General features: G+C 33.2%; 1 protein-coding gene across 3 annotated transcripts in view; it reads left to right on the top strand.

Moving 5' to 3' along the window:
* Positions 1 to 27,083, top strand: part of Fas1 (fasciclin 1 Fas1 domain-containing) — a 304,785-nt gene that overhangs the window by 149,954 nt on the left and 127,748 nt on the right. For 2 of the 3 annotated variants that reach the window (XM_072540108.1, XM_072540107.1), the window contains exon 7: positions 13,394 to 13,513. The exons of the other annotated variant lie outside the window; for it this stretch is intronic. In XM_072540108.1, coding sequence (XP_072396209.1) covers positions 13,394 to 13,513 — 120 coding nt within the window. The remainder of the gene's footprint in view (positions 1 to 13,393; positions 13,514 to 27,083) is intronic. 3 annotated transcript variants of the gene reach the window in all.

Below are 27,083 nucleotides of genomic sequence, written 5' to 3'. Positions count from 1 at the left end.
GTCCATTGTTACTGGTTCAGTTCATAAACTTTAATGTAAACACACTTAAAAACGCTAGAACAATAAGATTAATACTAGTACTTTACTTTACTTGACTTAATCAGTAGAATCCATTTGTACCTTTCGGTGTTGGGCCGTTTACAATACAATTCATTAAATTACAATATTTGACAGTCTTCTGAGGTGTCCTAGCTCTTAACGAACTTTCTCCATTCCTTCCTATTGGATGCCATCTGTGTTGCTTCCTGCCAAGTCTTACCCTTACTCTGCAGTATCTGCGAGATGTCGCTGTTCCATTCTTTAATGGGTCTTCCTCTTCTGTTCTTTCCTATTGGTTTGGCGTCCCACACTCTTTTTACTTGTCTATTATTGTCCATCCGGGTTAGATGTCCGAACGATGCCAATTTTTTCTCTTTGATTGACTCGAGTATCGGTTTGATTTTGAGCCTTTTTCTTATTTCTTCATTTCTGATTCTATCAGTTCTTTTTACTCCTATCGTTCTTCTGAGGTATTTCATCTCTGCTGCCTGAATTCTGCTCTGATTTCTTTTGTTTAATTTTCAATTCTCTGCTCCATATGTCACTGTAGGTCTATATATTGTTTTGTATATTGTCATCTTGGTCTTTGTTGATATTTCTTTGTTATTAAGGAATCCTCTATTTAGTGCTTGGAATAGTTTTCCTGTGTTTTCCATTCTGTTGTTAAGATCATCCTCGATGGCTCCTTTGTTGTTGATTACTGTTCCTAAGTATTTGTATGAATTTGTATTATTTTTTGTTGGTCTATCATTACTTCTATTTGATCTTCCGTCCCTTGTTTCCTTGATATTTTCATTATTTGAGTCTTCTCTTTGTTTACGTTTAAGTTGTATTTGCTTGCTTCTAGGTTCCATTTCTCTAAGTTGTATTTCAGTTTTTCTGCAGTTTCCCCAATTAATACTATGTCGTCTGCAAATATACACATCTCAGCATTTATCATTTGCATTTTGTTCCAACCGATGCAGTATTTCTTGAATGTTTTCTTACATTCTTTCACTATCTCATCTATTACATTTATGAATAGTACTGGGCTGAGACTTCCCCCTTGTCTAACTCCTTGGGTTGTTTCAAATGGTTCTGACTGTATATTTAACATTCTTACTGTATTTGTTGTTTTCATGTATATACTCTTTGTTGCTTCTATCAGTTCTTCACTTACTTGTTTCTTCTTTAGGCTTTCCCATATATCTTTTCTTTTGACTGAGTCGAATGCTTTTTCCATGTCTATAAAGCTCAGATATATTTCTTTATTTTTCTTTAAGGCTTTTTCTATTACTTGTTGCATGGTGAATATATGGTCTTGTGTGTTGTGTCCTTTCCTGAATCCACTTTGTACATCCTCTAATTTATGTTCTATTTATTTTCTAATTTTCCTTTCTATTATGGTTTCGTATACTTTTGCTGCTACACATAGTAGTGATATACCTCTATAGTTCCTACAGTCTCTTGTGTTTCCTTTCTTGTATATAGGTATAATTACTGCATTTGTCCATTCTCTGGGTATTACTTTTCTCTTCCATATTAGGTTATATATGTATAACAATTTTTCTTTTGCTTTTACTCCTATATATTTTATCATTTCTGGTGCTACTTCATCGCTTCCTGCTGCTTTTCCAATCTTTATCTTTCTTATTGCTTCTTCCAGTTCTTCTTTTTCTATAGTTTCTGGATTTTCCGTGTTTCTCATGGATACTCTCCTGTTGTGGCTTTCCTTCTCCATTGTATTCGCTTGATTTCCATTCAGTATCAGCTGAAAATGTTCCCTCCATCTTTCCATTATTGTCTTATCGTCGTTTATTATTGTTCCTTCCTTGTTCATTATTTGTTTCAGTTTCGTTTCTTTGTTGCTTCTTGGGTTTTTCAGTGTTCTGTAAAATAATTTTACGTTTTCTTTGCTGTTTTCTTCCATTTTTTCCCCGAATTTTTCCCAACTTTTCTTTTTCTCTTTTATAACTAATACTTCTTAATACTAGTAAATAACTGAAAATCAGAATCGCCGAATAACGCTTACAACCGTTTAATTTTTAGGTTAGGAAACAAAAAAGGCAAGAACACTATGAATGATTAAGTAAGATCTTCCTGTTGTTAGAATATTTTGTCGAAACTACACAATTGTTAAGCAAATTTGTCGTAACTACAAATCGTCTTGTCAAGAAACGACTAAAAATGTTAACAAATGGAGATTCGACAAATTGGCGTAACATAAACTGTAAAAATGCAGATCCGACAAAATTTTAAAGTAGAATAACTTATTTTTAAACAGCAGATAAGACTTTCATTCTTAACATATTGGTAGATTATTTGACTATCAATGTGTTGGCGTTATAACCTAAAAAAACTCAAAAGTGCAGATACGACTTCTATTCTTAACAGGGCAGATTACTAGTAAACAAAATGATTTATCTACCTTCACTCCTGATTATTACAGGCCTATATCTTTTACCTGTATTATGTAAAAAATACTTAAGAAAGTTGTTAATAAAAGTCTTATCTGGTATCTTGACAAACATAAGATTGTCCCTAAAAAACAATTTGCCTCAAAAATTTTTTGTATCAAAGGATCTTCAAAGTTTCTGTAAATGGTGGATTCTCTTCTGTTTATACTACAACCGATGGCACTTTTGAATGTTCGGTTTTAAGTCCTACCTTGTTTAACCAAATATGTAGCTTCTTCTTCTTTAGGTGCCGTCTTCTTAGCGAATGTTGACGATGACCTCTGCAAAGTCTTCCCTATTTTGGGCTTTCCTTATTAAACTTTGAAAGTCTAATCCTGTCCAATCTTTGATGTTGCGCAGCCAGGTCATTTGTGGTCTACCCGGGCCGCGTCTGCCTTCTATTTTTCCTTCTATAATAAGCTGAAGGAAGTTATACCTGTTGTGTCTAAATATGTGTCCAAGATAAGACGTTTTACGCTTCTTGAAAATTTCTGTGAGTTCACGTTCTCTGTTCATACGCCTTAAAACTTCTTCATTTCTAACGCGATCGGTCCATGGAATTTTCATCATACGACGAAATACCCACATCTCAAAGCTCTCTAAACGTCGTAACGAGCTGACTGTTAACGTCATATATAGCTTATGCAGGTAATTTAATACTATACTGTCACGGTTGTTCAGCATCCACTAGTTCTAAAATTTTGCAAGCGGCAATAAAGATAATAATCACCCTAATTCGCTCTCTGGGACTAACTTTGTACCTCACAAAATCCAAAAGTAGTTAATTTAGCAGATGGCCTCCAATGCTTCTTACACACCTCTCTTCGAAACAGCATATTCTAAAGTTAAATCCAAGTGAAATCTGGAATCCTTAGACTCTATCCATAACCCAGCATTTGGTTCTAGTTAATCTCAGAGTCTCTACTGTGAAGCCGATGAATACCCCTCTGGATTAGACGGCAATACCTTCTCCTGTCCTATGCTGCATCTATCTCTTCTAATCTCCTTAGTCATATCTACCGTTTATTCACAACAACCCATACCACCTTTTCCCCAATAATAACTGCATTACCATCATCATCAACCTATATGCGTCCACTAATGGACATAGGTTTCCATCAGCTCTTTCCATCTGTCTCTGTCTTGTGCTGCTTAAATCCAGTTATTGCTAACACTCTTCAGGCCGTCAGTCCATCTAGCTAGTGGGCGTCCTCTGCTCCGTATTGCTTCTTGCCTTGGTCTCCACTCTAAAATACGTTTTGTCCATCGGTTGTCTGATAATCTGGCGACGTGTCCTGCCCAATTCCATTTTAACGACGCGATTTTTTTGATAGCGTCTGTTGTTTTTGTTCTACGACGTATTTCTTGTTGGTTTGGGATTTGGTCTCTCAGAGAGACACCCAACATCTGGCGCTCCATAGCCATCTGAGTCACGCGAATCTTATTAGCTACCTTTTTTGTGAGTGTTAATGTTTCCGCTCCGTAAGTGAGTACAAATAACACACATTGGTCAAAGATTTTTCTTTTAAGGCATATTGGTAGATCCGATTTAAATACATGGTTTAATTTACCAAACGCTGCCCAAATCCTATGCGACGTGGGAGCTCACATGTCTGGTTATCTCTGCTCAACCGAATTTCATGTCCTAGGTACTTATACGATGTAGTCTGCACAATACCATCTCTTTCATCAACAGTAATATTTCGATTTAGCATCAGATTAGTCATTATTTGCGTCTTACTCATAATAATCTTTAGTCCGACCTCCAAAGAAGCGCGATATAATTTTTCAAACATTATTATTGATGATCTATTACTTAACATAGTCTACTTTGAACTCGATACACTTGTCTGAAAAACCCGTCTGAAAATACGTTTTTTCGAGGTTTGCAAAGTAGGCTTCTGTGGCGGCCTATTTCAACTTGAAGTTCTGCCGGACGAGTGCTTGTTTTAAGTTTGGAAACGAAAAAAAGTCACACGGGGCAAATCTAGAGAATATGGTGGATGGGGCAACAGTTCGTAGCCCAATTCGACCAATTTCGCCATGGCAACGGCGAAGCTATGAACCGGTCCGTTGTCATTGTGGAAGAGTATTTCTTCGCTAAATGAGGCCATTTTTTCTGCAATTTGGCATCAAATTGGCTTATTACTTTGGCTTAATAGAGCTCTGTGACCGTTTTGTCCTTCTCCAGGTATCCAATGCAGATTACTCCTTGTGAATGTCCGAAAAAGGTGGCCATCACCTTTTCGGTCGATAGACAGTCTTCGCCTCCTTTGAAGCACGTTCGCAGAGTGCCGCCACTGTGTCCACTGTTTCTTGGTCCCTGGTGGCTACCAATGGATTCCTGTTTCGTCAATGGTTTCGAAACTACGTAGAAACGCCTTCGCATTACGCTTAAATAGCGTCAAACAGTGCTCTAAAGTTGGCTCACGGTTAAGCTTGTTGTCCAGAGTGACAGATTTCTCATACCCAAAATTTCAAGCAGGATATGACATACTCGGTCTTTTGAGATGCTCACTGTCTCAGTTATCTCGCGTACCTTTAGTCGGCTGTCTGTCAATATGAGATCATGAATTTTTGTACGTTTTGGCAACGTTGAAAGTCGTTAAACCAATTTATGAGGATTGCCATCGAAGGAAAAGAGTCACCGTACACACATCTAAGCGCTTTTTGACTTCGCTGCGTGATTTTCCTTGCAAAAACAAGAATTGCATCACCGACCGATATTGCTCTTTGTCCATGTGTCTAAAATCTGCGGACACGCCTGCTTTCACACGCGGTCGAAACAAAACTACGAATTGGAGTACAAATTTGGTTGAAATTTTGTCAATAGCCGTTTACGAGAATGTATTACACGATAGTAGATTTCTCTTGAGATGGTGACGCCATCGGGCGGTGAGGCTAAGTACTTATCGGATTGCCTACGTATAACAATAATAAATATTGTTATTAATTTTATTTTATAGCTGCAGGTTGTCTTGTGAGGCCATATTTTTCTTTAATGAGATTCATTAAAGTAACAGTAGGTATGACTGAGAGAGAATACAAATATAATATTTTAGCATGTACTTTGATAATTCTCAGAGATTTTAGGGTTTCATATGAAAATCATAACGATGGACAAATATATGTGTCTTTATTGGAGGTCAAATGAAAACTTCTTCTTCTTCTTCTTCCTATGCCATCCCCATTAACGGAGGTTGGCGACCACATTTTTAAAAGCTTCTCTGTCTTTTGCAACGTGGAATAATTCGTCTACAGTCATGTTTGTCCAGTCTCGAATATTTCGCAGCCATGACTTCCTCTTTCTACCTATTCCCTTTTTGCCATCGATTCTACCCTGCATGATTACCTGCAGAAGACTATATTTATTATTTCTTAGTATGTGTCCACGGTATGCAGTCTTGCGTACTTTTATCATTCTCAACAATTTTTTGTCTCGACCCATCCTTCTCAGCACTTCCTCATTGGTGACCCTGGCAGTCCATGGAATTCTCAACATTCTCCGGTATATATAAAGTTCAAAGGCTTCAATCTTTTTAACTATTTGCGCTTTTAGTGTGCATGTTTCTACCCCGTACAATAGTTGCGACCAGACGTAACATTCAACAAACCTCAGTCTCATCGCAGTATTCAGATTTTTGTCACAGAACAATTGTTTGAATTTTAAGAACGCTGCCCTTGCCATTTCTATTCGTACCCGGATCTCTTGGTCTGGATCTAATTCTGTGTTGATGTAAGCTCCCAGATATTTATATTTTGTCACTCTCTCTATTTGCTGTCCACCAAGAGTTAGTTGTTCATTATTTATTGGACTCCTTGATACTATCATAAAACTTCTTAAAACTAACTAATTGATACTGTGTATATAAATCTTCGTCTTAAAATAACATGAACACACTTAACATTTTATAAACTCGTGGTTTTTGCGATTACATCACTCTCGCTCTCGATGACCGCCGCAATGGTAGGGGCTATGGTTATTTACAATAACATATTTTTTTGTAAAACTTTTATACAAGCATTTATAGTATTTGTTACCTTTATTATTTTCTAAACAATATAAATACAGCATTTATAAATGATTTTATAATTGTACCAAAAGTCACAGTTTTTTCGCATATTTTTATTCCCACAACTTTCAATGTCACTTATTTTTTAAATTCTATCAAGAAGTTTCGTCTTATATCATATTATTGATAAATATTATTGCAAACTAGTTAACAATTCTTAAATTAAAAGTAATTTAGGTGTATAAAAAAAGTGTTTATTTTTAAGATGGTATAGCATTGTGTGTTTAGTAAATTTTAATACAAATATAGTTTCCGGTGGAAAAAAATTCTAGAAACTTTTGTGAACTGTCAAATAATGACACGTTCTTTTTAGTTTTCAGTAAAAAATATAAAAAGTATAATCGTTGTAAGAAGAAAGAAAAACACACAATTGGTTTTATAATCTTAACTTCTAAACAACCAGTTTCAGGTCCATGTCTAAGGTTACTTAAGTAATAACAGTACAAAGCAATAAACACTCTATTTGCTTGATCGCAAGGGTAATGTCGGTGAAGGAACCAAATTACTGCACACGGATATAAGAGCAGTGCCATAACTAAATATAATATAAATATTTTAATATAATATTGTATACATTTGCTTAATTTTTTAATATTTAAAAAAAAAAACGAAAAACGCTCAAAACATGACGAGAACACCATCAATACACAGTAACAACACTCACTAAAAACATCAATAAGAGAGGAAAAAGCTTTTTCTTTTTACAATTTTAGGTCTTTTTAACGATTACATATGATTTTGACGTTTGGTTATACTTTTTTAAAGCTTTCGATTCATTCTAACACTTTAACATTATTTTATAAATACCTTTCTATTTACGCCTCTTGATGACACTAAAAAAAATATAGTTGAAGATGACATATAGGGGACATAGGTTTAAGTGCTCTGAATATTTACACTTTCTCAAACAATAAGTAAATTTTTGTTACGATTTGGTTGAATTCGAATGTTTTTATTCTGGTAACCTATAACCAAAGCCTTAAAGACGTACAGCTGATTTTGCTTTGTTTCTTTTAACAGTCATAAAAAGTGAAAAAGTCACTTTCTGGCTATAAGAAGTTTCTTATACGTTTAAGAGCAAAATAGCTTAAAGAAAAAGTGTAGAACTTCTCTTGTAGAGGTTCTTTAATTTGCAAGATAAACAACAGACCCAGATAACTGCAAAAAGCCTTATTTTGGCAGTAATTCATAAATGATAATACCTTTGTTTTCTGATAATTTAATTTTATTATCCAGGAGCGCGATTATTGTTACTGTTATTATGTAGTTACTTGACAATAATTATTATAATAAATGTTCAAAGTGACCTCCACCTGCGCGAACACATTCATTGGTACAACGAATTAAATTGTTAGTAATAGAGAGTTTTTGTGCAAGAAAATACGTATACGTAACGTATCTTTTTAGCATATAAGCATGCGCATTAATACTTGTACTAACGTATCTAGATACGTATTACCTAACGTTACCTTACGTTACGTTCATACACATCCCTATCGAGCCGAAAGTAACCGAATGCACAAGGGGATCTTACCCGATTACCAAAATATCAACATTCAACATCCACATTTCATCAGCACACGGAACACGTGTTTTTTCACATTTGTGGTTAAGTATATTTGTTTTGATTTATATAAATAACGGAAAGCAGTGGAAAACGACCTCATTTCAGCAATGAAGATGATTTGTTTTTGTTAAAGAAAGTCGTAGGCCAGAACCCTTACGATCATCCAGAAAGGTGAAATTTAATCTAAAAGCGAAAAAGATTTTTACATTGTATATCAGTCATGGTATCTAAATTAAAGCGGCCGTATAGTCGTGCAAGATGTGGAGAAGAAGCGCATTTTCTATGTTCTGGTCTTCTTCATCATCAACCTACACTTAATATCGCGTCCATTTCCAAAATTAAAAATTGTTAAAAAAAATATTTGTTATTTATTTTGGATATCAAAAATAGAGTTAAGTGACAAGGACAAGACTATATTATACGTCATTGGACAAGACTGGCACTGACAACTTATTAGTTTATCACTAATTCGATGAGGGCAACACCATCGTTACGTTACGTGCAAAATTTTAACTCTCAATTTAACGTTTATCTTCTTCGATACTTTAGTTCTTTACGTATAGGGAGATACGTTACGTTAGGTAGTTACAAAAACTCAATAATGCCAAAATTAACTAAACTATGTCGGATAGTTTCTGCATAATCAAAAATTCCTTCCCGTAATTTAGCTTATGTTTCGATTTTATCTCGGTTATCATAAACTAACGATTTAAGATGTCCCCAAAAATGAAAATCCAGTCATTGCATTCGAGACCTTATGTTGGCCACAGAATAGGTCAATTTCTACCAATCTAACGACGATAATAAGTTGTATCAAGAAGATTACTAACAGCTCTGGAAAATGTGCTGGGGCTCCATCGTAAAGAAATCACATTTCACGGCGTGTTTGCAAAGGCACGTCTTTAAGAAGTAGCGGAAAAACATTTTGCAAGAAATTATAGTAGGCCTCTCCATTTAGTGTTTTGGTTGATTCATATGGTCTTATCAAACGATTGTTAATTATTCCAGCCCTTAAATTTATACTAAATTTTCGTTGAAAATGTGTTCTATGTATTAAATAAGGATTCTCGTTACCCCATATGCGACAATTATGAAAATTATACACACCTTTTCATCTAAAATATGTTTCATCCGAACATAACACTTCAGATAGAAATTCAGGGTATCTGACGAGTCTATCTTCAAACCATCTACAAAATGGTATTCCTTGAGGAAGATCACCTTGGTGTAAATCTTATACTATGTGATAGTAGTATGGATGTAGAAGTTGTTCCCGAAATGTTTTATGGACAACGTATTTATTTACATTTAGATTTTCGTACTGCACGTAGTTGAAAGAATTCTTTTTGTATACAAAAATGTATTTTCGTTTTTTGGTCAAACGGTTGAATTTAGAAAAAAATGTTATGACTTTTTTGCTCTACATGGTGTCTTCTACCTGAACCTTTAAGGAACGCACTATTTTGGGGACACCCTGTATAAGGTTTATTAGCTACTTCAAAAATAAGGGTTTTTTTGCATCTGGGTCAATTGTTTATACATTTTAATTTAGATTTTTAGATAAATTAAAGAACTGTTTAAGATCTACAACTTTTATTTGATCCATTTTTCTATAAAATGTATACGAAGCCTTTTATAAGCATACAATAATTTATCGTCATCTGCTTGTTTTACAACTTTTAGAAAACACAGATCTAGGCTGAATTCTGAATTCGATTTGTATTCTCATTATTAGATGTCGCTATAGCGTCTGCTTGTAAATATTTTTTAAATGTGCACTTATAAAGTCGGAAAATGTTTTATTTCGTTAGAGCTTACCATGAGTTCGCTCTGATCAAGTTAAGAGACAAAAATAGGCATATCAGCGAATGGTGGTACGTTGTAACGAAATCAAATCTTAAGTGTCTATTTTATTTTTAATTCTTTTTTCACATTTTACGATTGTTTAAAAAAACAAAGCAAAATCGGCTGTGTCTCTTATATGCCTTTTAGAACTTTCAAAAAGCTGTATAAAATTTCAACGTGAAATCGATGATCTTTTCATAGATAGACTGAGGTACGTAACTTACGGTCTAGATATTTTTGATTTTGGAGCAGTTTGAATTGTTTGAACAATTGTTTGAAAATAGTGGAGATACTGCTAAATCTATACCATCTTAAAAATATTCCATTAATTTTAGTACAAAATATCTTTTTGAAATTGCTAAATGTAATAAGGATTTATACCGGAATTCGCTTAAAATCAAACATATTTACAAGTTAAGATATCAAACATTCTAAAGTTTGTTTAACCCATTTGTACCTTTTACAAAATCACATGCACTCAACGACCAAAATAATATTGACATGTGTTATGGTGCAATAGACATGAGATAAAAGGATGAGAATAATGTCAAGTAAATATAAAGGTACAAAACGGAGCAGGACTAACCTTGGAATGTTCGATCCAGAAATAAGAGTTGAGTTAATCGTGGTATAATAGATTCTTCTTGTATAGTAATACCATTATAGTCGTCGCTGTTGTTTCAATTTGGTACATTTATTTAAGAAATATATAATAAAATTTACGTTTAAGTTGTTGCAGTTTTTAGGACACGAATTATTTAAATTTTTTCTATCTATATTCATCAAACTGTATCTCTTCGTCCAAGTTTTATCAAACTATATGATTTAAAGAATAGTTTATGTTTTCTAATCTAGTAAACACTTTTTTATTTAGTAGATGGATATAATATCACCAAATTTATGAAATTAAAATGTAGTATTTTTAGGAATCAACTGTTTTACAAAGTTTAGGCAGAAAGGTACTATTTGCGTCTGTAATGCTAAAAATGACATATTTTCAACAATGGACTACCTAAGCTGTGACGTCACAATAAGCGGAGTTTTAAAAACCTTTCCAAACATTTTTAATTTGTGTGTATTTGTCCCATAAAAACTTGGAAATATTGTTTTTTTTTAATTGTTTGAAGAATGAATAAGAACTTTTGGTTATGAACATTCATTATGTGCAATTAATATATATTATTTGTTCTTTATGCATTTGTGAAGTAAGAATAAGAAGTATTAAGATATTTACTATAAATGTTAATATTTTAAGGTTATGTTATTGTTTCATTAAAACTTTAATTCTTTTTTTACTATATTTCAAGGTATTTTGTTGTTGTTTTTATCAGGGTTGTTTCAAAATAAATCAGTAAATCATTGAATTTAATTACGAAGTTGAAAAATATTTCAATTAATGTTTTATTCTTTTTTAAATGCTAGTAATTTTATCCCCTAAAAGACTAAATATATTCGTTTATTCTGGATCTGGTTCACTGGTGTTGCTAGGTTCTGGTGTTTTTGGGTGTATAGCAGGTTCAGTAGCTTGCAGTTCTGCATGGCTGTATTACTCTTAATTTCTGCTGCAGTAAAATCTGAATCTAAAAACACAATCTTATTCAATAAATTACTTCCAGTGGCACGGAATTCATTTACAGCAATTTCTTTAGTTTGACTTTTAAAGTATGCTTTGCCAAAAAGTTCTGCAATGTCGTACTGAGAGAAGGCGCGATTATTATGACGTAACTATTGATGGATTTCCTTGGTATAGTTAGCCTTAAGGGTTTCCAGAGAAGATTTGTTCAGCGGTTGAAGCTTGTGTGTTGAATGTAGAAGTAATGAAATTATAACTGTTATTTTCCCTTGCCAGATTGATCACATCTAAATTACAAGTATGGCTATAGTGCCCATTTAATATTAGAAGTACAGAAAACTCTTTAGAAAGTTTGACGGTATCTATTAAGTGTTTAAACTACTGTGTAAATAAATTAGACTGCACCCATCCACTAGGGTGCACGCCTGATATTGATCCAAGAGGAGTTCCTTTTATGAGTTGCAAATTTATATTCGATCTTGGAAAGATTACCATGGGTGGGATAAAAGTCCTTATAGCATTCATACATGCCATTAAAGTAATCAATTATCCTCTCTCAGCAGAAGTCAGCGATGCGATTTGTCTCTTTCCTTTGTACCCCACTATTTCTGCAATTTTATTCTGCAAAATGGTTAGGCTAGTTTCATCTACGTTGTAAACATGGAGATTACTGGAGACATTCTATTTGTCATATGCTTTTTCCAGATAAAAATATTTGAACGTTCTTTTTGTTAAAGCTATTTGCTCATTCAGAAGACGTTCCAGTTGAGCTCGTTAAAACCAATGTATTTTTGTGACGCGCCAAAAACAAATTTAGCCAACCTCTACAAGTTTTTTTAACTGAATAAAGCGATGATTTACACCATTTGATTTAGCCAGATTAAGTGCGATTTGTTTGATATAAGAACGCGTTAAACCATAGAATTTTTCTTCCATTTGAAGAATATAGTTTACCAAAGATTTTTCTATATCTGGGCCAAGAATATTTCCTCTTTTTTAAGGACCAGTTTCTTAAGTATTGCTTCATCTGGACTCAGTTCAGTAATTGTTGCTTACCATTGTAGTGTCGATCTTGGGACATTATAAGTTTTAGCTGCTTTTAAGCATTGTATGTATCCATCGTTTTATCTCTTACAGACTTCATAGCAGTTTTAATGCTATCTTGATCCTACGACTTTCGATGTTTTGGACTTTCAATACTTTTTCTAGGCATTTTGAAAAGAAAAAAACCCTGTTAAGGGCTAGCTCATATTTGTAGCACTATGCTAGCCCATATTGCAACATAACCAAACATATATATTCAAATATTAAATGAAATACAAATTAAAAGAAAAATTCGAAAATATGAAAGTATCAGCCTTTCGGTTACAATGTGTAATAAAATATTAAATTTATTCTTAGATTTTACCGAAAAAACAAAAAATGAAATAAAAACATACCTGAAAACTTTTTTGAACTGCCTGGACACACACATAACATTGTGATTGTTTCAACGGCCACTGGACCGAGGTCACTATAAGCCTTGTAATCATTTTAAAATAAAGGGTGTCTACTCAAGCTCTTGAAGTATAGATGGTGGTGTGTATTTCATATTTATTGCGGTAGCCCATATTAGTACAAAAAAAAGTCGTTGAAAATGTGCCATTTTTTAGCATTCTAGACAGTAATAGTACCTTAAGCTTAGGACTATTTGCAAATTTTGATTCTGCACTTGTGTTTTATAATGAAGTTATATTTGAAAACTCTTTTAAAAAACGAATAAGTTTTCTGCACTGCTTATATTTTTGGTGATATATTCTATTAGCAACAAATAAACAAACTAATTTATAAACATATTGATGTTCGTATTGATTGGATTTAGAGCACTATGGACTATATCTGCAATGTCGGCAACGTTGCCAGACATGACAATATTCCTGAATATATCGAGGATTACGAGCCTGATTACTTCAAGAGATATCAAAAATTCACGCAGAAATTAGTAGGTTTTTATGTAAAGATTCTAATAATGCCAAACGCAGCTGGCAAATTAATGTGTTCATTGTCTTTGACCGTAAATGTATAATAGGCTGGAATTTTGACTATAAGGTGAGTCGGGAGCACTAACAATTTTGATAAGTATTCTCTATGTATAATGAAAGTTTTTTGTTAAACATGTTATTATTAGAGTAACTTTTTATAGTATTCAAAGACTCCTTTTGGATTTCGTCTTTATTCTGCTGTCCTTCTTGATATTACTTCTCTTCTCAATGCTCTATATACAGTGATGAGTGCATTAAGAACCGGCAAAATAACGCAAAAGATAGAAAGCATAATACGTTGTGAAATAAAAAGAGATGAAACTAGTAGAGGTAAGAAATCATCGATAGAAACGTATAATTTACATTACATTACGTTATCACTATCGATAGTTTCCCACCTTTAGACGTTAGCTTATGAGCTAGTTGACGTCGAACATTAACATTTTTTTTTAATTCGCATCAAGTAAAAACTAATTGAAGGCAATAAAGCAAACGTAAGTAAAAACAGTTTAATTAGTAGTAATATAATTTAATCCAAAATTAAATTATTGATCAAGAATAATTTTTATTATGATTTGAGACGTCGCATACTCTTGTCAATAGTGAATTATCAAAGCTTTGTTGTTTAGTGTTACCGTAATTTCACACGGACGATCAGGGTTCGAATCCCACATGAGGTTTTCTTTGCAATAATTAAAATATTATTAATAAATATTACATTTATGTCAGTCTTTATTGTAAGTGTTTAAAGTGAAACATGAAAATCCTATTGAAAAAAATGTAATATGTACTTTCGAAACTAATGTAAAGATTCTACAAAAATTAAAAAACGTTCTAAATAGATGTATTTACAAAAAATATTTAAATAAGTAAAAATTCTACAAAATTAAAAAATATTCTGAATAAACGCATTTAAAGACAATAAATGTTTTCGGCAAGAACGTAACTTTTAGCTAAGTAAAATATTTTAGTTGAGTTATTCTTAATATTAGTTTGATTTATAATTAAAATATCTAACCACATGTGGCAATTAAATGGCAAGTAAAAACCACATGTGGGATTTGAACCCTGAGCGTCCGTGTGAAAGTACGACACTCTTACCACTAAACCACCAAGCTTCGATAATTCTGTATGCGTCGTCTAAAATCATAGTAGAAAATATTCTTGGTAAACAATTAAATTTTGGATTAAAAAATTACTACTAATTAAGCTGTTTTTACTTGCATTTGCTTTATTTCCTTCAATCAGTTTTTACTTTATGCGAAATTAAAAAGTTGTTAATGTTCGACGTCATACGTATAATTATGACTAAAGTCAATTAGCTCATAAGCTAACGTCTAAAGGTGGGAAATTATCGACAGTTCTAATGTAATGTAAATTAAAGGTTTCTATAGATCGTTTCCCACCTGTACTCAATTTATCTCTTTTTATTTCACAACGTACTATGTTTTCTATCTTTTGTGTTATTTTGCTGGTACTTGAGGCACTCATCACTCATCACTGTATACAAAAATGCTTATTTTAGAATCATCTCAATTAGTCCATCTCTATTCGATACTACGCCGTATATTCTAGAATCCCATGGTCACTAGTCCGAAAGCCCGCCCGCTTGATCGTATTTTGTTGGAATACCTCGATTGCTATTTCAAACGTCGCTAAGATTTTCGTATATAAGTCGTCTTTCTGTCGAATTACGACAATTATACAGATTTTTCGTTATAGTATATTACGTTTTCCTTTTTTAATCTTTGATATGTCGTCAGAACAATGCTTATTTTAGAATCATCTCAATGAGTCCATCTCTATTCGATACTACGCCGTATATTCTAGAATCCCATGGTCACTAGTCCGAAAGCCCTCCCGCTTGATCATAATATGATCATATTCCAAGAAAATATTATTTTCTTGGAATACCTCGATTGCTATTTCAAACGTCGCTAAGATTTTCGTATATAAGTCATCTGTCGAATTGCGACAATTATACAGATTTTTCGTTATAGTATATTACGTTGTGCTTTTTTAATCCTTGATATGTCGTCAGATCATTGTTTTTGACTTTTTTCTGTTCTGTCAAATTTCTAATAATAATCGAATGAACACTAAAATACTCTAGCGATATAAAGATATTTAATGCATAACAGTAAAACATTTTGCAGAAATATTTTCTAATAAGATAGTGTTGTTGAAAATAGATGCAGCTCACATTAAATCAAAAATAATAACGTCTTGTCAAAAGAAATGAAAATCAGAATTTACAAAACAGTCATCAGACCAATGATGATATATAGTGCAAAAACACGACCTAACACAGAGAGTACAAAAAGAATGTAAGAAAGAGCAGAGACAAAACTCTTTGGAAAATTGATGGTAAGGCATTAAGGGACAGAGCTAGATTATAATACTTTGATACAAGGTGAAGAACATCAAGAACTGGTAAGAAATAGAAGTATTCAATGAAACAATTATATAAGACCACGAAAACGATGGAACGACAGCATTGAAAAACAGACAGAGTCATTGCTTCCTAAAAAAAGAAAAAAATAAAGAAGAGGTAGAAGAAAACTTTGTAGTCAAATGATAACCAAAGACGCAACAAAATTTTGGATTTCATATATTTCAATTTGCAAGATATTTTCTTACTTAGTTACCTTGGAAGCGAAAACATTGCAAAGCTTAAAAGAATGCTACATGAAAGAGATTCAGTGGTGATAGAAAAAAATCCTTCGCCAAAAAAGTTGATGACAAGATAAAAGTCATAATAAATAAGTAACGAAATTTATACAAGTTGCAATGTCAAAAATCAGGCATCATGACTTATTAAGTCCGTTATTAAGTTTAATTATGAATACTGACCTTCAAAATATGACAGTCTCAACCTCCACAAAAAGCTTAAATATACCTCGAGTATTAGAAAATTGAAAATGGTTCGTGTACCTAAACAATGGGAAAGATACATTAGTGACTCTTTTCACGATGATTTTCAAGAAAATTCTACACATACACATACTACCTGAGACAACCAGTTAGACACAGGTCCCAGCATACTGAAATTATTAGAAGTCAGAAAAGCAATAAAGCAAGCCAAAAATGAAAAAGCACCTGGACTAAATTAAATCCCTGCTAAGTTACTTAAAATTTTAAACATGGAAAACATTAGCTACTTAACAACTTTCATTGGAGGTTCTCTCTTTCTTCTTCTTGATGTGCCTATACGTTACGAATGCTGGCGATCATCATGGCAATCTTTATCTTATCTGCAGCAGCGCGGAAAAGCTGCACAGATGTTGTATTGAACCAGATTCTGAGGTTCTTTAACCAAGATGTTCTTCTTCTTCCTGGACCTCGTTTTTCAAATATTTTTCCTTGCAGGATGGCTTAAAGGAGAGCAGATCTGAATTCATTTCGCATAATATGTTCGAAGAATTGTAACTTTCGAGATTTGATGGTGGTCAGTACCTCTCGGTTCTTATTCATTCTTCTGAGGACCTCCTCATTTGTGACTCAGTCAGTCCACGGGATTTAAGCATTCTCTGATATAGCCACATCTCAAATGCTTCCAGTTTTCTGCACATATCTTTGTTCAAGGTCCACGATTCAACACCATAAAAAAAGGACAGAAAAGACGTAGCATTGTAGCATTCTTACTTTTGTATCAAGAGAGAGGTGACTCTTAAGGTGAGAAGGTGAGAGAGGTTGTGACTCTTGAAGAAGGCCCCCATCCGATTGAAGGTGGAGTTCTCTCTTTAGTTTTAAGTAATCCAACTTTGGACATATGCCTTCCCCAAATCAATCCAATGTTTTCTATTTTGCGCCACTTGCTTCCAGTTGTGTCCTCCGATCTTCTTAATGCCATCAGCCCATCTCATTTGTGGTCTACCTCTGCTTCTCTTTCCTAACCATAGTCTCAATTGTTGTATTTCGTGGTTTTATCTTTTATCTTTCAGTCGGACATTATGTCCTGCGAAGCTCCATTTTAATTTGGCAGTATGTTCTCCTGCGTCTTTTACTTTGGTTTTGCTTCTAATCCATTTGTTTGTTTTTTCTCTATAAGTCTCACCCCGAGCATTGATCTTTCCATCGCTCTTTGTGCCTTTACTATCTTATCCACAGTAGACTTGGTGAGTGTCCACGTCTGTGAACCATACGTGAGATAGGGAGGATACACTGATTGTAAATTCTGATTTTCAAATATTTTTCTATTTTATTGCTTTTCAAGATCTGGGTCCTGATTCTATTTCATTTCAATGTCGAAATTTAAAAGCGACTACGCCATGACAGTCGCAATCGCTAGCGATTCTTATTCATTTCGATTGTAGTTAAAACTGGGGATATTTACTTTATCATTTTGACACTGCTGAAAATTTGGGTTGGCCCTGTTGTTTATTGGCTGCACGCTGCACTACGCTTGTTGAATGTTTGTTTTGTTTACGTTACGTGAACGTCTTTTTTTCTTGTTTGGGCTGTTAAATCATAAATAGTGGCCATTTTCAATTATATTTTGAATTCAAAGAAAAGATGGCAAATAAAAAAAAGGCGATGTGGAAGATTCTTAAGTTATAACCACTAAGATTTGACTTAGTGTTTATATTCTAATATATTTTTAAATTTACTGCAGCTTAGTAATACTAACTCTAAACATTTTGGATATCCTAGAGGCATAAACACCTTCTTCCAAATATGGTTCTAATACCTTTATTAAATAATTTGTAGCTTGTTTATTAAGCCAGAATTGCTGCCTAAATTGAGCATCACTTAGTGAAAAAGAATTTTGAGTATCCCGTAACATTCTTCTTATCCTCCGTTGTGAGCGTCGGATATATATCCTCTCTAATTCCTCCAAAACTAGCAAATGTCCGTAAAACATAGCCATATTAATACTTTTTGCCTCAGTTTTCCTTGCAAGGATCAAAACACAACACCGCCTACCTAAACTGAACCTAAGTTCACTTCTCCGTTCTCCCAGTCCAGCCAGTCATGTCAGATTAATTTCGACTCGAAATGAAATTTCAACCACTTTCTTGAAGTTGAAATTAATTTCAATAAATCGAAAATTAGTGACGTAGTTTGGTTAGTTCAGCTGAAATCCACAAGGTTCGCAAAGTCGCATTTCGACGTCGCCATATTAATTTCGACATGTTTTGAGTCGAAATATCAATTAGAATCAGGGCCCTGACTCAGTTTTTCAAATCCTGTCCACGCTAACCTTATGCTTCTGGTAATTTCGGCATTATTCTTTTGGTAATTTTCGTTGGAGGTTAGATATGTATAAAAAGTACAATATGAAATTTAAAAAGACATTGGATAAAAATATTAAATATAAACTTACCTCAAGAAAAATGTAAAGATATAAATGAATTTAGAACTCAAACGTGTCTTTTTATAGATGAACAACAATTTCCCTTTCTACAGAATTAAAGTGACATGGCAGAAGTCAAGAGTTGCCAACAGACAGATATACTTTGTGGACTGAAGTGGGACATAGAAATTTATATGTTGTACGACATAGAACAGACTAAAGTCGAATACAGGAAATATAACTGAAATAAATGAACATTGAAAATGAAAAATAGATTAAATAGGATATTCGGTTTATCAAAGAGTTGAGCGCCAACTATTTTTATAATTAATAGTAAAATAAAAGATTAATTGATTAGATAAATAAAATCGAAAAAAATATTAAAATAAAATAATTATTTAAAGAAAAATATCAAACATGTGACACTTATAACGTTACGAGGTTACAAATAAGTGGATACCTAAGAGAAAAAGAAATAAAATAATCTCCTAATTAGAATGAAGGAAACCATAGTTGGCAAAATATCAAGAGATCAATCTCCACATGGTAAAAGAAGTGAGAACCAACTGGTCAAAAGATAGAGTTATATTCTTCACTACTTGTATTTTTTAATTTATTAATTTCTATAGATTCTAATAAAGGTAGCTTGAGGCTTTTATTTGGAATATGAAAAATTTGAAATTGGTCAATTAAAGAATTATTATGGTCTAGAAGGTGAAAAGCGTAGGTAGAATTTGTTTTTTTTTTTTTTTATTAATGAAACCACTTTTGTGTTCTTCTGTACATTTGTTAAAAGTTCTACCAGTTTCACCGATGTAAGTTTTTGGACAGTCAGCGTAGAACAATGTTTTCAGTGTTTTATTCTTAGATAAAATGAACACCCATCAAGTCTGTTTTTCTATTATTGAAAGCACTTTTGTGTTCTGCAGTACGTTTGTTAAAAAGTTCTACCAGTTTCACCGATGTAAGTTTTTGGACAGTCAGCGTATTACAATGTTTTCAGTGTTTTTTATTCTTAGAGAAAATAAACTCCCATCAAGTCACCGTCAAATCCATAACGATTAACTTTGAATAAAATGATAGATATGATAGATGATATGATAGATAGATGAGTCTTTGATAGATTCTGGTATGGGTAATTTTTAAGAATATGTTGAGAGTGTGACTCATCAGGCTAATCATTCGATTGTCAGAGCATTTTCTTGCATTTGGTGTTTATAAACCAAATATCTTGTATAATTGTTTAGGTGTAGTTCGGTCACAAAAATGAATGATGTAATCCAAGCTTCTTTCTACAGTTTGTACGTTTGTCAGTGTTGTAAAAAAGTATATTTGTAAATACATAATCTATTTAGATTTTAGAGATTCTGGTTTCCATATCGCGATATGGGCTTTCAAAAGTCATTAGCGTTGATTAATCAGTCTCTACTATTTGTTTATAATGACCATTTTATTGTTTTCATACAATTTGAATAGTTTTTGTCTTAGTTGATTAAAGATTGTTAAACTTATAAGCACTTTTTGTGATCCATAAGAGTTTAACAAAACACAGATTGACAAAAAACTTACCGGTTAATAATATTATTATTTCTTTCGACATATTTTTACATATTTTGTGCTCTTATAATATCAAGATAAAATGCTGAAATGCAACATTTTAATAAAGATTTTCAAGAGCATCATGTTTTCTATGTAGTTAGCTACCTTGTTAGTAAAATAGAAAGAATTTTCGACGTTTTTAAATTTTCTTCCTCGATCCGACTCACCTTATATTCAAGAGCTCGAAATCCGCGCTTTTGCTAGCAGATGAATATTAAAAGCTAGAGCTTGCTTCAATTCCAGCATAAGGCGTAACTTATGCCACAAAGGCGTATATATAATGCAGCGTTGATGTGGATTTAGATGCATTAATTTCAATACAATTTGCTTGGGTAATAGGAGAAGGATCAACCTGAGAGAGTAGATCGTACATTTAGAGAGAGGAATACGACTTGTATTACGAGAAATTAGCAGTACTTGTCGATTAATATTACGGGTTTTTGAAGGATATTAATTAGTGGGATAATCTCACAGATATGATGTATTAGTTACAGGGTGTTATTAAATAGCGTTTGTCTGAAAATATTTAATAATAATCTTTAATTTCTTGACTTGACTTTCAAATGGAAAGTTAATATCAAATTATATTTTAAAATTAAGTTAAAGATAAGTCAACTATCTTTTCATTAATGGTCTTATGGTTATGGCATTGGAGAACAAATTAGTCAAACTTTTTAAGTCTGAATCGGTGGCTAAAGGTTCCAGGCCAAAGCCAATAAGCAAAAAAGTCTTAATCGGAGTCAATAGAACGGTATAACTGTTATTTCAGTATCGATACCTCTTCAGCCGTTCGAGCCGTTCGTGCTTAAATGCCATAACGGCTTTTGCTTTTGTTGCATTAGAGCAATACCAAGCTTTTGCTGAAACCTACTAATATTTGCACATTTCGATAGCCCAGAGGACAGAAAACAATTTATTCAATTGTTTAGTTATTCGCCACCAAGGCAGTGCCTTGGACCACTAAAAGTGGGAAGATTTTATAGACATTAGTTGGACTTTTCCTAAATAACAATTATATCGTTCTATTGATGATTCTGATTCAGACGTGAAAAGTTTGCTAATTAGTGCTTCAATGCCGTAATAAATGGACTTCATTTCACCAGAACAATATCAAGCTTTTGCCGAAAGCTACTAATATAGTCTCTTTGATGTCTTCTTTGGGTTTCCGAGTTCTCAGTATCCCGAGCCCCCAGACACGACTAGACTGATCACTTACCAATGCATTACTGCTACTGGGAACATCAGACGGTTGATTGGGATGTGGTTTGGGTGGAGGTTGGTGAGTGATTGGCGCGGAGATTTGCGCAGAGGTTGACGCGAACATTTCTGACAGCAGGATTTTGATTGGCGGGTGGAGCGGATGATACTTTCTTTACGAGAGGCCTCCATGTCGAAGATAACCGTATGCCGTCATCTCTTTTATTAAGACAATTTGGCCGTTTTTAAATTTGTATGTCTTCTCGGATAATTCTTGGTTTATAGAAGTGGATGGGGGCTATGGTTCTGGAGTTTTCAAAATCAATTTTGTTACCTGTATGAAGACGGTCTTGACCTAAAGCTAAAATTAAATCGGAATTGCGAACAGAATAGAATAGAATGTTCATAAATCCTATTTTGGATTCTACGATTTGTTTGGCCTATATATTATATATGTATATATAGATCTTATATAGGCCAAACTCATCGTAGAATCCAAAATAAGATTTATTATTTTTTTTGTATAACACCTGTACGGAGTTTGTATACTGCTATCTGGTCACAAATGACCAATTATCAGTTATATTTTGACCTAACTTAATAAACAGCATTTTATCTATCAACTAATGCACTACAACTAACATGCAATAACATCAAAGCAATATACTCTGCTTTTACACTAAATTTACACATTTACACTAACTCAAATGGTTTTGTCCTTGTGAGTCTTCTACTTAGTTCAGTCTTGTCAAGAAGCTGGATTACCTCGACATTCACATGACTATGCAGCCTCTGCTTGTGACTTGCTGCTGTTCTCTTGATTATTTCGGTCGCAGTTTCCATACCCAGGTTCTGATGGAGGTTGGTGTTACGGATATACCAAGGAGCATCAACAATGTTCCTCAGTACTTTGTTTTGAAATCTCTGGATAATATGTAGATTACTAGCTTTGGTACAGCCCCAGAGTTGGCACCCATATACCCATACTGGCTTCAGTACTTGCTTGTAAATGGATAATTTATTATGAATGGATAGTTTTGAAATACAAACTTTTCTCATTAAACAACTGGAACAGGTAGAATTAGACTGCAACTACACATTGAACTACTACTATTAACTTCACACTGCTACACATTTTCCCATAAAAAAGGACAAAGGACGAAGACATTATAATTTGAAGAAATTTGGACAAACGCTAAAGTCAACTGCTCATGAAAACGACCTTAGCGAGAGTGGGTAAATTCTTAAAAATACTTCGCTTAACTTGGTATAAACAAAACACTAAACGGGAATATTTATTTAAAATACAGTATCGAGCTGCTTAACGATCAATGAATACCGAGGAAATAATCATCTGTGAAATAATAAACAAACTCTAAAATGGTTTATTTTAACTCGGCGACGCTAAGCGGAATTGAAAGAATTCGGTGTTTTAATACGTACGAATAAGAAATGAAATACACTAAAAATATTCTTTGGTGTTTTAATACATATACGAGGGGATCTCAATATATATCAAGGGATTTAAAAATGCTACAATATCAAGCTCCTCTCTTTTCTTTTTGACTTGCGGACTTTCCAGCGCAGCCTCGCGTCTATGGTGATGCCCAAATATTTTGCTGATGTTGCATAAGGAATTTGGGTATGATTTATACTGGGAAATTTTCTATTTTTTTATTTTTAAAGTTAATGTGTGCAGATTTAGTCTCATTTAATTCTATTCGCTATTTTCAGGTCCAGGTATGTATGATATTTATTGATAGTTGCAACTTATCAGTAGCTTCTTCACTAGTGTCTCCTATCGCTAATATGGCTGTATCATCCGCGAAGGTGGCAATAGTATTTTGTTCTGGCTCTGGAATGTCACACGTATACAATAGGTGCAGGACCGGACCTAATACACTCCTTTGTGGTACACCAGTTTTAATCTCCCTTAAGTCGGTGCGCACGTCTTCTTGTTACACTCTGAAATATCTATTCGCAATGTATGATTCTAAGATTTCTGAATATTGTTTATGAACATTCTATTTCTGATCGCAACTCCGATTCAATTTTAGCTCTAGATCCACACCATCTTCATACAGGCCATAAAATTGATTTTGAAAACCCCAGAACCATAGCCCTTATCTGCTTCTATAAACCAAGAATTATCAGAGAAGCCATAGAAATTGAAAAAAGGCCAAATTTTCTCAATAAAGGAGATGGCAGCATACGGTTACCTTCGTCATGAAGACCTCTTCTAAAGAAAATATTATTTGCTCCACCCCCCAATCAAATCTTACTGTCAGAAATGTTCCCTGAAAAAGTCCTGAAGAAGACATTAAAGAGGATGTCGAAAGCTTGGCGCAATGATACCTGTTGAGTTTAATATTAATTCTTATAATAGTATTAATCTTAGCTCTAGGTTTAAATATATATATATATATATATATATATATATATATATATATATATATATATATATATCTGCTGAATATTAAAATCCAAAGTGTACTCTAATCAACGATTTCGTTGTATTTCGTCAGATTTCTCTAACATCTTCAGACGAAAGTTGTGTGAGGGTGCAGCAAAAAGTTGTAAAAAAAGCCTCGCCTTGTTCATTGTAGTGAATATAAAAAAAATAGACAAAACTCCTGTGTAAAACTTTCTCAAAATTATACAGCACAGAGGCAATCTAAGTGTATATCTAAAATGGCAATTTAAAAATTATTTATTTAATTAACAAAGATTTAAGGACAAACAATTAATAAAATACACTATTTTTAACACTATTTTAATAATTGTTTGCCCTTAAATGTTAAACATGTACTATTCACTGTAAATATCACATAATGGTATTACCTTCTAATGCAAGATTAATGGTACTAATCAAATAAAATCCATCACGCCTGTAACTGATACCTCGTATCTGTCTCTGTATCTGCATCATTTTTTAAACGGGTATCGTCCAGCCAGATTTATTCAGTAGGATTTCGATTTTGCCAATGCTTTTATTTTACCGCCTTTGTAAATTCTGTGGTATTCTGTGATCCTACCGAGCCGATCCGCCATTTAATCCCCGAAACGTATTCTACCTAAACGACAAAGGTTTATTAAATACAGGGTGGACCCACAACTGCGTATTTTGTTATTAAATCGCAATAAAATGTGTTTACGAAAGATAATAACATGTAGATATTTATACAGGGATGATAGGTTATGTGACAATTGCTTACAATGTGATTTATTGGTAAAAAGGTGTTTGTACGGGCAAAACGAACCACATGATAATTGTAACAAGTACGTAACTTGTAACCAATTGTTTTATTTTATATTTTGTATCAAAGTACTTTCGACAAGTAAATTTTTTCTCAGGATTTTAAATTTATCTTGTTTTATTCTAAGAATTTTTCTATTAATTTTTTTTTAGTTGCGATATAGTATGTAATTTATCATAGACAATTATAGCGTAGTCAGCCATAATGTAACTAATTACAAATATTTCGTAGTTTGCCTTAACCCTTTAAGTAGCACAACTATTTTTTTGTGTTTTTTTAAATTTCATAGGTAAAACCTATTATAATAGATATAAATAATATAAGAAAAATACTTTAAAAAATCCAACTAACCCCTAGCTTTGTGTAATTTACTTAAAGTAATGGTAAACATAGCTACCGGGGATACTTACGGGCAACAATGAATTAAAAGAAATCACTGGTAAACATAGCTACCATTTATTAAATAATGTGTTTATGTAAAATTGAACAACATATAAGTCTTAATTGTAAACCTAAATGAGAACAGTAAATCAACAAAATACACCTCTACTTATTGTGATATGGTTCAAAACAAGATTTACATACATTGCATTTTTTGCAGATAATATTTGACCTTTTTTGTATTTTTTGTGCACTACAACCGACACATCGACGATATGTTCCTTTTATAGGAAGGTGCCCTATATTATCGTGAACATTCGCTTTTTTTGAGGGGGGACCTGAACGTTTTCTACATGAAAATGAAGAAATTAGCTCATTAGCTAAGACACTTCTATACTGCAGATGGCTCATGGGTTTTTTATTTTTATCTTTTAATTTTAAAATGTTTTCTTTATATAGTAAACAACTGTTTACAATAAAAGAAAATTTTTAACCACCATCTGCGAGATTTCCATGAAACGGAATAAGATGAACAGTACTGGTCAAATAAATCTACACCACCCATATACTTGTTATAGTCTGAGATCGATAGAGGACAAGGTACTTTCTGTCGAACTCCCTTCTTATCAGTTCGTAGTACCTCTGTATTTTCTTGGAAGTTATGCATATTACTAATAACTGATACACATTTTACACCTCTATCTTTTCATTTGCATACAGAAAGATCAGCGGAACAAACTGAATCAGATTCATACATTTTGAGTCTTTTATCTAGACATAAATATTCCTTGGGAAAATGTGTTCTTGTCTGTCGTATTGTTCCACACGCAAAATATTTTTTATCCAGTAATTTTTGAAATAATGGAATTGTTGAGAAGAATCTGTCAAAGTGAAAGCAATAGCCCTTGCTTTCAAAATGGCTTGCAAAATTTAAAACAAAGCTTTCTCCTAGCATAGTATTCAAGTCCCTTTCAGACTTGCCTTGATAAATTTGGAAATCAAGTAGATATCCAGTTTCTGCGCACGATACTGCCCGTACTTTGAAGCCTCGTTTTATAGGCTTCATAGGCATATACTGCTTCATTGTCGTTCTGTCTTTGAAGCCAATCATACTCTCATCGATTGAAATGTATCTGGATGAAGAGAAGGTTGTTACAAATTTATCTTTCAGGTGCTGTACAATTGGTCGAATTTTGTACAGCATATCAAAATTTTGGGATCCAGGAACAGGAAATTTTTGTATTATCATTAACATGAAAATAACGTAAAATTTTTAAAAATCGTTTCAAAGTAAAAACGCTAATAATTCTGTCTACATAAAAATTAATATCATTTAAGAAGTAGGATTTAATGCTTGGCAAAGAATGGAATCCCATAATAATAAGAATACCGTAAAATGCACTAAGCTCATCTTTATCTATATTCAATGAGATATGTGCCTAACTGGCATATAAATTGGATTCATCAACTAAGTTTTGGCAAAATAATTCATCAAAAAATATACTAAAATATGTTATAGGTGTAGCATTGTTCACATTTATGTTTACGTTACAATGTCAGACTCTTTCACTGAAGTCAAAAGTTGAATACAACAATTGGGAACTTTTCCCTTTTTGACCAAACAAAATTAAACAGTCAAGGATTAGCAACATTTTTTGTATCATTTCTGGATTCAGCTTCTTCTTCATCTTCACTCTCAGGTGGAACACAATTATCAGCCATTTTCCTCTGTTGATTTTCCATGCATGGATCGAATGTTGGATCTACATCGGAATCATCGAACGTGCTCTCTCTTTCATC

Source organism: Diabrotica undecimpunctata, chromosome 8, assembly GCF_040954645.1.
Source record: "Diabrotica undecimpunctata isolate CICGRU chromosome 8, icDiaUnde3, whole genome shotgun sequence".
NCBI classification, from domain to species: domain Eukaryota; kingdom Metazoa; phylum Arthropoda; class Insecta; order Coleoptera; family Chrysomelidae; genus Diabrotica; species Diabrotica undecimpunctata.
This window is presented reverse-complemented; position numbering and strand designations above follow the sequence as displayed.